At 55.0% G+C, this 10,776-nt stretch overlaps 2 protein-coding genes across 3 annotated transcripts; one reads left to right on the top strand and one right to left on the bottom strand.

Moving 5' to 3' along the window:
- Positions 1-555: 555 nt before the first annotated feature.
- On the bottom strand, positions 556-6,328 carry LOC128402061 (forkhead box protein J1-B-like). 2 transcript variants are annotated; one of them, XM_053365832.1, is made up of 3 exons: positions 4,134-6,328; positions 2,738-3,313; positions 556-1,782 (listed from the first exon to the last, which is right to left on the bottom strand). In XM_053365832.1, the coding sequence occupies exons 2-3, from the start codon at positions 3,224-3,226 to the stop codon at positions 1,048-1,050; spliced, it is 1,224 nt and encodes a 407-aa protein (XP_053221807.1). In that variant the 5' UTR covers positions 3,227-3,313; positions 4,134-6,328; the 3' UTR covers positions 556-1,047. The 2 variants fall into 2 exon arrangements, with proteins under 2 accessions (XP_053221807.1, XP_053221808.1); XM_053365833.1 differs by lacking the exon at positions 4,134-6,328 and having other exon boundaries at positions 2,738-3,564.
- NUDT16L1 (nudix hydrolase 16 like 1) lies at positions 3,246-9,974 on the top strand. The gene is given in 6 exon segments (XM_053365643.1): positions 3,246-3,472; positions 6,333-6,468; positions 7,885-7,933; positions 7,936-8,084; positions 8,792-8,840; positions 8,843-9,974. Coding segments are annotated over 6 exon segments (864 nt in total). The 3' UTR covers positions 9,097-9,974.
- Positions 9,975-10,776: the final 802 nt, after the last annotated feature.

Raw genomic sequence — 10,776 nt, 5'->3', positions numbered from 1 at the left:
GGGCTGGGGAAGGAGAGACCCGCCTTTCACCCTTCAGGGGCAGCAGCTGCCTTGGGTGGGGTGCCCCAGGGATAGGAGGGGGTGGTTCTGCACTCTCAGCCAGGCCTCGCTGGCCCCTGCCCTCGCAGATCTCTCTCCCACCCTGGCAGGTGAGCAGGACAGTTTGTTCCTCTGAGGAGGCTGGCTGTTTGGAGGAACAATGAGCCAGCCAATGCACCTGTCCGTCTTGGCTCAGGCTGCCACTCTTTGTCTCCAGAGCGCTTGCCCAACTGCCCCAGGCAGGTCCAGGCCTGTCTGCTGCCCGGTGTCCATCCCCTCAGCAAAGGACAGGAAGGAGAGTCTGTTTGCCTTCTTCCCTGCCCAGGCACAGAGGAGCAGCTGGCACATGCCTTAGCACATGCGTGGCATAGGAATGCCCTCCTCCCACCGGCACCTTCAGGGAGTTTGCCAAGGGTGCTCCAGTGCTCTTCCTGGCCTGCCTTTTAGCTGCCAGCCTTAGCTGAACCCCTTTCCTCCCGTGGGCTGTCAAGGCTGCTCAAGGAAGCAGAAATGAGACTGCTCTCAGACAAAACTATTTGCATGTATTTACTTACAAACATTGTGCTGCCAAAGTTGATTTGGAAAAAGGATATTGGTTTTGCGTGCACAGGAAGGGAAGGAGGGGGAGGCCTTGAAGTCTTCTGAATAGGGAGAGGACGAGAAGTGCCCCCTTTCCCCTGGTTTCTTGGCCCCCAGCCCTTTGGCAGACCCACTTTGCCCATCCTTGCACCTCTGAGAGAGTGCTCACCAGTTTCAGAAAAAGCTGTACATCCCGATCTAACGGAGCTCTGTTGTGCCTTTTGACATTTGGGAATACAGGCGCTCTGCGACCTGCTGCCATACACACCACAGCATGACTTGCATCAAGCAAGGCTACGACTAGGGCGGACACCCCCAGCCTCTCTCCTCTGGGGCAGGGCTGCCCGCCCCTGGCAGAGGTCAGCTGCAAACCAAGGCCACTTCTGCTTCTGCTGCATCTTCTCATTGCCTCTTGGGGGCCTGCAGAGCTCATGCTTCCCACGGCTGCATCTCGGCTAGGAAGCCCTCGACAAAGCAGGTGCCGCCCTCCTCCTCAAAGGCCCAGGGGGGTCCCAGGGGCGGCTCCGTGGCTGCTTCCTCCTCCCCCCACGGTTGGCCCAGGGGCTCGGCATACAGCGTCAAGTCTTCCACCAGGGCTGGGACAGGGTGAGGGGGACCCTCTTGGCTCAGAGGACTGACCGGCTGGTCAGAGGAGGCCAGGACCACCTCCTCGGCGGCCAGGGAGCCGAGGGCTGCCGTCAGCTCCAGGTCCTCAATGCTGCTCCCGCTGCCAACGAAGGTGTCCTCCAACACAGACGCCCAGCTGAGGTCCCCCGGCAGAGCCACCCCCTCTCTGCCCACAGAGGCCAGAGGCGAGCGGGCACCGGTCCAAGCAGCCTTGCTGGTGCCCTGGCCTGGCTGCTTGCACTTACCAGGGTGGCGCTGCCCCCCAGGAAGCCGGGGCGCCTGGTCCTCTTGCAGGGGGCCTCGTCCCCTCCCTCGGAAGCAGCCCAGCTCTGCACCGGAGGCAGGCAAGGGGGGTGTTGCCTGAGTGGCCGAAATGCAGGGAAAGGTTGGCACCCGCCTCCGCCGGAATATCCCGTCGATGAACCTGTCTGCGTGCTGGGGGTTGATCCGCCAGAAGCCCCCCTTGCCAGGCTCATCCTTCTGCCGCGCCACCTTCTGAAAGCACTTGTTCAAGGACAGGTTGTGGCGGATGGAGTTCTGCGGAAGAAACAAAAGGCCCACAGGGAGGAGGGGAAGAAGGGGGAAGAGAGGGAGGGGTGAGCAGAAGGGCATGCAGACAGCCCTACGGGATCAGGCCAGGGGGATCCCACTGGCCCCTCATCCTGCTCTCACAGGAGCTAGCCAGATCCCTATTGTGAGAAACTTGCAAGCAGGACCTGCTGCAAAGCAGAGCCAGTGACTGGCATTGTGCCTTGTAGCCACTGATTGCCCTCCATGGATTTGCCCAACCTCTTTTAAAGCCTTCCAAGTTGGTGGCCATCACTGCCTCTTGTGGCAGGGAGTTCCATAGTAACTTTGTACCCCATGGAGAATTGCTTTCGCTTCTCTTTGTCCTGAACCTCCCTGTCTTCAGTTTTGTTGCATGTCCACAAGTTCTAGCCTTTGCAGGAGAGGGAGGAAAACCTTTCTCCATACATCCACTTACTCCAAGCCACGCCTAATGTTCTCAACAGCTGTCTCTTCCTTGCATTTCCCCCAAACTAGAAAGTCCCAAACGCTGCAGCCTTTCTTCCCGAGGGAGCCCCCTGGATCATGTGAGGTGCCCTTTGTCTCTTGCCCTGCAAGAGAGCTCCCTGGCAGGAGTTATTAGTGCCCACCTGAGGAATGTTCCACCTGCCCCTGGTTGCAGCAGCTCCTCCTGGGGGAAGGGCACTTCTGGGGCAGGGGGAGAAACTCGCTTCCCATTTTTGCAAGCCCACAATATTGATGGGAGGCCAGCTCCGTCTCCCCTTCCCACCGGGCCTGGCCCTTTCCTGCCTTTTGTCATAGGAACACAACATGCTGCCTTGTGTGTGTCCTTGGTCCATTTAGCTCAGTATTGTCTACCATCAGCAACGGCTCTCCAGGGTTTCAGGCCAGAGTCTCTCCCCGGCTCTGCCCCTGGGGACTGAACCTGCTCGCAAGACCACCTGCTGCTCAGGCCCCGCCTCACCTGCCAGCTGGGCTCTGCGTGGCGGTAGTAGCAGAAGTTCTCGGTGATCCAGGCGTAGATGGCCGAGAGCGTGAGCTTGGCTTCTGGGCTGGCCCGCATAGCCATGCTGATGAGGGTGGCGTAGGAGTAGGGGGGCTTCACTTGCCCGTTGGTCCGGTAGTCGACCGCCTCTGGGGTGGGGGCGAGGGGCTGCAGGGAGGAGCTGGAGCTGGTGGGTTTGCCCATCCCCGTGGGCGCCCCCATGGCCGCTGTGTCGCCGGCGGGCGGGCTGGCTGGCGCGTAGGAGCCCTGCTGCAGGAGGCGCGGGTGGCCCAGGAGGCTGGCAGAGGAAGGTTTCTCCGGGCTGGCGGGGAGGAAGGAGAAGCCCTGCAGCCACTGCAGGTTGGTGAGGCTGTCGTCCACGGCGCCGGCCCCGCAGGAAGCGCCCCAGGGCTCTGCGCCCAGCTGCTGCTGCTGCTGCCGCCCCGTCTTGGGCCTTACGAGGGACATTCTCCCCGGCCCGAGTCAGATGCCGTCCTTTTCTTCCGCAGGGCCAGGGATAGGCAAGGCGTCGGGGGCGTCGGACGGGAAATTCTCCTGCAGGGCCAGAGACAAAGGACAAGCTGTTGCTCCGCCAGGTCCCCCGCAGGCGCATTTGGTTACACGGGCTCCATTCGCCGGGGCCTCGCCAGCCCGCCTGTGGCTTGGGGAAGCGGCTCCCTGGGGACGAGCGATCCGGTTTCGGAGGGTGCGCAGGTGGCAGCCGCCGAGGCTTCGTCTTTGCATTCATTAGGGGAGTGCACAGCTCGGCTGTAACCCGACACGGCCTCTCCTCCTCCGCCACCCTGCGCTAGGAGACCCCAGGCGGCTGGCCAGCCCGGCCCGCGAAGGCTGCCGCCTCTGCCCTCCAAGTTGCGCCCACCTGCGGGACACAAACTCGGGCGCGGCGGCTCGCAGGAAGCTGGGGTTTTAAATCCGCCGCGTCCTCTGGTGCCACCTGCGTGGGGCAGCGCCCCCCTTGCTCCTTCCTCCACCAGTCTCTCTGCTTCTGAGGAGCGAGCACCCTTGCGCGGGGGCACCCAGGCAGCTGCCACCCACGCGCAAGAAACGCCCTCAGAACCAGGGAGCAGCCAGAAGTTGGGGCGCGGGGAGCAAGGTCAGGAAGGGGGACTCTTGCCAAGGAGGTGTCCCGGGATGAATGGAAGGAGCATCGAGCTGGCCGGAAAATTAGAAGAGAGGTGGAGGGGGGCAGCCGATGGGGGAATGGAGGGGGGGCATCGTTATCAGCCATGAGGTCTCTAGCCCGCCCGCCCCCAATTTTGGGGTGCATCCCCTGTGCAAGGGCCTCGTGCAAAACTCTGAAAAGAAACAAAGCCCCCCCTCCAGTTCCAGGTGCCCCCCCCCTGCAAGCGCCTACCTGCTGCCCCGCAGCAACAGGCGAGGTGTGGGCCGCCTTCTGCGAGCGCCAGGGGAGAGTGGCGCGTCCGGCTGGCTCTTTGCAGGCGATGGAGAGAAGCAACCTGTTCAGGCTGCCACCCGCCGCCCCCCCCCCGCCAGCCCCACATTTCATTGGCTGTCGAGGCCACCTTTTGTCTCAGCCGCCGCCACACGCCGCCACCTTGTGAAAGCTGCTGCGCTGCGGGAAGAAAAGGAGGCAGTTACGCGCAATATCCCCAGGTGCTGGGAAGTTTTTGGGGTCCCAAAAGTGGCTCCCGGGAGCCTGAAGAAGCAGCTGCAGGCAGCCTGTCTGCCTTGTTACGCCTCCTCTTGGCTGCCTGGCCCGAGTCCTGCCCCAGAGGGCCCTTCGTAGCACCTCTGGGGCCAAGGGGAGGTCGGAACATCGGGAGAGCAGCAGCTCCGGGGGTGGGACAGAGGTGCCCAAGGGGCATGGCGCGCACACAGCAGAGGCAGCCTTTTTGCCTTCACGGGTCTCCCCGGCGGGGCCTCCGTGGCATCTGTCCTGGGTACCTAAAAGCAGATTGCACATATAAACCACAACACACGGCTCAGCTATGGAACTCACTGCCACAGGAGGCCAACTTGGATGGCTTTAAAAGATGGGGCAAACTCGCGGAGGATAGGGCTGTTGGTGGCTCCTGAATCCCAGTTGCTGGGAGGGAAGGAGGGAAGAGGGCTCGTGCGCTGCGATCCTGCTTGCAGGTTTCCCATTGTACACCATGGCATCTCCCTGGCCATTGTGAGAGCAGACGCCACTGCGCCGGAAGGGCCACTGGCCTGATCAGGACTTTTCTGATGTTCTTAAAGGTTCATTTTCCAGCCGGGACCCAGGTGGACCTTAAACCAGGGCTCCTGCGCACAGTCAACTCAATCCTCTTTCCTCTCTGCGAGTTCATTCCATTAATTAATTCAACTTGTCACCCAATTATAATATTGATATGGCAACGTGGGGAAGACTTTGGAAAGGAGTTTTAAAATTTACAGCATGCTGCACATTAAAACTACATGAAGATGTTGTATAGATGCTATTTGACGCCTAGCAAGCTGACAAATTTAAATCCAATATATGCTGGAAGTGTAAAGAGAAAGAGGGTACTTTTTTCACATGTGGTGATTCTGAAAGGTTGCAAAGGCCTTCTGGAAATTTGTTTATACTGTAATGAATTGAAAACATGTTTAAAATAACTTTTGTTAAAAAACCAGAAGCTTTCCTTTTAGGTATACTTGGAGACGGGGTGCCAAATATCAGAAAAAAACTATATATGCTATCAGGGCTGCCCAAATGATATACCCACAAAACTGGAAAGAGGAACTGATCCCAAAAAGAGACGATTGGCAACTAAAACTGATGAAATACGCAGAGATGGAGAAACTTATTGGAAGACTAAGATATCAGGATGATAAACCCTTTGTAGCAGAATGGGGGAAATGTATTGGACATATGAGAATAAACTGTATATAACTAAAAACATTAGCAGGATTGATATAAACAGGAGCCATAAGGATTATAAGGGAATTAAAAAGGATAAATGTGTAAAAAGGTTAAATTAAGATATGCAGTAAGAATTTGATAGAAAAATCAGAAACCGCAGGAGGGAGGGAAGTAGCAGAAAAGATCACTGGGTTTGTGTGTGATTTATATTTATTGTCTAATATTGTAAATTGAAAAAATAAATTAAAAAAGGAAAAACTTGTCACCCAAAGGGTCCCTAAGCAGCAGAAGCACACTCTTTATTCACCATCTTATGTCCCTTAAAAATAATGTTTATATGCTTTATTAAAAACAACAAAAACAAACTGGTCCGGAGCGAAGCTGTTCCCTCCGCTCAGTCGCGTCTCCATCCGGCCCGGGAGGGGAAGGCAGCACTCTGCACATGCCCAGGCCATCCTCGCCCGCTCCCCGCCGCCGAACGGACCACATTTCCCAAGACGCGCAGCGGCAGGGCGGATCCCCGTCTAGCTCCGCCCCATCGAGTCTACAGGCGGAACCGCTGTGAGGCGAGCAGCCTCTCCATTGGGCCCAACGGCTGCCAGTCCGCCACGCGGCGCCCCCATTGGACGCCGCGACCTCTCCCCGCGCGCTCCGGCGGTCGTCGTGTCCGCGGCGATGGCGGCGCCGGAGCTGAGGGGACCAACGGCTCCTCCCGTCGTCGGGCAGCCGTCGTCGGGCAGCCGCTCGGCCCCTGAGGCGCGCCGAGGCGCTCCGCCTGAGCCCCGGATGGAGCTACGCCCTGCTCCACGCCCCGCATCCCGGCATGCTCTTCGCCCGCATCTCGCTGCGCTACGCCGTCCTGGTGAGGGGCGTGGCTTGAGGGGATGGGGCGTGGCATGTGGGAGCGATGGCTCCGCCCACGCAGGGACGCCACGTGCTCAGCAGCCCGCGTGAGAGGTCAGCCCAGCGTTGGTATTATTATTATTATTATTATTATTATTATTATTATTATTATTATTATTATTATTATTATTATTATTATTCCCAGGGCTTTTTTCCTGTGGGGACGCAGGGGGACGTGTACCCCTAAACATTTTGTGAATCTAAATTTGGCCTCATTGAGGGGCAGCATTTCAATATGAGTAGGAAAATAACAGTACCCCTAAACATTTTTTTAGAAAGAAAAAAATAAGCACTGGTTATTCCCTTCATCAAGAGACCACAGGGCGGATTATTTTTATTAGATATTTATTATTATATATGTACCCTCTGCCAACAGGAACTCAAGGCAGCCCACAGCTAAAAACATAGAACACAAAAATACAGAATAAAATCATAGTAAAGGAGGGCGGAAAGACAAATCAGGGACACGCATCACTGTGTGCAGAACTGGGGTGAGACAGTCTGAGCATAATCTTGGCCCATCTGCAGAGCCCAATTCAAAGTGCAGCTTTTGAGCTATAAAGCCTAGTAAGCAGCTCAGGATCACAATACCCAAAGAGCCGCCTCTCTCTATATAAACCAATGTTGTGATTTCCATCTGAGGCCCTTCTTCATGTTCCTGTGTGAGGTCTGGAGGGTGGCAACACAAGAACGCATCTTCTTTGCAGTGGCTCCCCAATTGTGGGACACTCTCCCCAGGGAGGGTCGCCTGGCGCCTTCATTGCCTATTTTTAGGCGCCAGGCAAACACGTTTCTCTTCAGCCAAGACTTGGGCTGCTTGTGTTTCTGGGCGCTCTGGCACTCATCATGGTCCTCTGTGCACCAGAAACAGTTTCATCATGCTAGCCATGTGACCTGGAAAAGCTGTCTGTGGACAAATGCCAGCTCCCTTGGCCTGAGAAGCGAGATGAGCACCACACCCCAGTGTCACCTTTGACTGGACTTAACTGTCCAGGAGTTCTTTATTGGCTGATTAATATTTTACAGCCTTGTAAATGTTTCTGTGGGAAGGGGATTTTTTGTTTTGTTGTTTCTTGATTTGACTATTTGTTATTTTATCTTTGTTTTTTCCTTGTGAACTGCCCCGAATTCTTTTGAGGAAGGTTGGTATATAAATCTAATAAGTAAATAACCAACCAACCAACCAACCAACCAACCAAAGGCCATCGATTGATTAGAAACCAAAGGGCTGGTTGAAGAGGAACATTTTCACCTGGCACTTACCAAGATGCCAGGCAAGCCTCCTCAGGAAAAGCCTTCCACAAAAAAGGGAGCCGCTGCAGAAAATGGATGCAACTATTAACATGCTCCTCCGTTTCCTCCTCTTGTGTTGCAGATGCAGATGCGGTTCAGTGGCCAGCTGGGGAACCGGGTGCTGGGCTTGGGTGATGTGTGTCTGACGTAAGCCACCTGGCTTCACACACCACGGAGGGCCCCCAGCAAATGGTGGCTCGCTTGTATGCCAAGCAGTTGACCTTGCTGGAGCTGCATGCTGTCGAAATTAGCGCCGTGCACTCGCGGGGCCATGGACTGGAGGTGGGGCTGCGGGGGTCGACAGCAGCAAAGAGGGCAGATGGAGGTTCTGTGGAAAGGCTGCTTAGGAGGGCACACCTGGCCAAGAATATTGGAGGGGACAAAGGGTTAATGGGGTGGGAGAGCTTGATAGCTTCCCCTGGGTGGGGGCTTTCATTTGGTGGCCTTAACCTCAGGGCAAAGGGCATTCCTTAATCTTCCGAGCAGTGAGGCTCTAGACTGCAGTGCAATATACAGGTTTTCCTAGGTAAAGGTAAAGGAACCCCTAACCATTAGGTCCAGTCATGACCAACTCTGGGGTTGCGGCGCTCATCTCGCTTTACTGGCCGAGGGAGCCGGCATACAGCTTCTGGGTCATGTGGCCAGCATGACTAAGCCGCTTCTGGCGAACCAGAGCAGCGCATGAAAACGCAGTTTACCTTCCAGCTGGAGTGGTACCTATTTATCTACTTGCACTTTGATGTGCTTTTGAACTGCTAGGTTGGCAGGAGCCGGGACCGAGCAACAGGCGCTCACCCCGTCCCGGGGATTCGAACCGCCGACCTTCTGATCGGCAAGTCCTAGGCTCTGTGGTTTAACCCACAGCGCCACCTGAGTCCCATACAGGTTTTCCTAGTGCAGAGGAAAAAGAGCCCTTTGACTGTGGGTGATGGTGGGCTGCAGCATGGTGGTATTTTCTGGTCACAGAGCATTTGCCTGTGCTGTTGCAGGTGATGGGAATGGTTTGAGTGCCCCTTTACACCCAGAAAGATCGCATGGGCACCCTTCCTTCCTGGGGAATTCCTTCGTCAGCACAGCCAAATTCCAGCTCCTTTATGTCTTGAAAGTCTTGAATATGGTACCTGCGTAGAAGCTGGCAGAAGCTGTGGCTGCCATGCAGAAACCTCAAAGGCCTTCCTCAGAAGCAGCCTCAGCCACCCCCACAACCGCTCCAGCATCGTCTCCTGTTGCCTTCTGGACCAACAGTCAGGTGGGTGCCAAGGTGCAGCCTCTGCAGCAGAAACAGCTGCTCTGAGTTGTTTAGGGACTGAGTGAGGAGGACCAAAGATGGGGAAGGCTTTTGCCACAAGCCTGCACTGTGCCGCCACCTTCTTGCCACCAATGGCTCAGGCCACCCAAAGCCCTCTGGAAGGCTCTGTCCAGAGGAGACGTTCCACTTGGTGCCCTATGGACTGCTTGTGCTGGCCACTGGATTTATTTATTTTAAAAGCCTGTTTGTGGAAAGGCCTCAGAGGTCAGGATGGGGTTTTCGGTTCCTACTTTTAACACTGCACTTCAGGATATTTATTTTTTAATGTGATAGCTTTGAGCACCAGAGGAGTCAATTTTGCTGCTGTGCTGAAAGTGGAGACCAGAATAAAAAACTTTTTTGTGTCACCTGCAGAAGACCAGGTGTGTTTCTACCCAGCTGTTAAAACTACATAGCTGACCTTTTGTTTGAACCTACATAGCTTAACACAGGGATGCTCCAGAATGCTGCTTCTCTGCCACAGGGGTATACAGTGGTACCTCAGGTTACATACGCTTCAGGTTACATATGCTTCAGGTTACAGACTCCGCTAACCCAGAAATATTATCTTGGGTTAAGAACTTTGCTTCAGGATGAGAACAGAAATCGTGCTCCAGCAGCGCGGCAGCAGCAGGAGGCCCCATTAGCTAAAGTGGTGCTTCAGGTTAAGAACAGTTTCAGGTTAAGAACGGACCTCTGGAACAAATTAAGTACGTAACCAGAGGTACCACTGTACAGCTAACTCTTACTATCACCAAATGGCATGGTCAGGCTTTCCATAAATTTCCAAGATTAGTCCAAGCTGCCCATTTAATCTGCAAGCTTCTCCCTCTCATGTGATTTATTTCAGGTATCTCTACAAGTGAAAGGACAAAACAGCAAAAATCTGAAATGCATTAAGAGTTCTCATAAACCTAGCTCGCCCCTTACGAAAGATTTATGGTACTCAAAAGCGACACAGATGGCAGCATAGGAGTCAAGGGCACAAACTAGGAGCAAAGCTCAGCGGGTGGGCTAAGCCTTAGTCCTTAGTCACACAGCCGTCCGTCGTAGGGCAGCAACAGCACTGCCCTACCATGAAAGGAGCTTTGCAGTAAGGATTGCTCAGGGCCAGTTTACACGTGGGGTAGAATCCACCAGCAAAACTTTTCCTAGACTGTACTAGCTCAAAGGTATGGAACTCCTTTCCCCTGCACCACCCTCATCTGGAAAACCAGAGCATCATCGGAAAAGCCCAAGTATTAACATTTGCTTCAGAAGGAAATGACTTAAGCTCATTCCAAAAGGGCTTCCTTTCATACAAAGCTGTTTGACTTTGTTAGCCTGCCAGTCAGTCTACTTCACAGCTGCTTACTGTGACTAGCAGTGGCTCAGAGTCTTGGCTGGGGCCTGGATCTGTGATCTTAGCTGTGCAAAGCGCTAAGGCTATGGGTGGATCCTTCTTTCCCCTAAGCACAGAGCAGCTCCAGCAACAGACTCTTGCTGTTAATTTCCCCCCTTTCTGCTGCTGTGTTGCCTGGCCTTGCCCTGTGCATAGGGAGACATAGGCAAATGCCACAGGGTGCCGGGGGGTGAACGGGTGGCAGTAGCACAGAGTAGCACAAGTCTTGGCAGGGGCAGCTGCCTTTGGTGTGTGCTTCTGAAAAAGCTCTTGCGCCCCAACAGTCTGGCTTCATGGGCCAGAGC

The sequence above is a fragment of the Podarcis raffonei genome, chromosome 14, assembly GCF_027172205.1.
Source record: "Podarcis raffonei isolate rPodRaf1 chromosome 14, rPodRaf1.pri, whole genome shotgun sequence".
NCBI classification, from domain to species: domain Eukaryota; kingdom Metazoa; phylum Chordata; class Lepidosauria; order Squamata; family Lacertidae; genus Podarcis; species Podarcis raffonei.
This window is presented reverse-complemented; position numbering and strand designations above follow the sequence as displayed.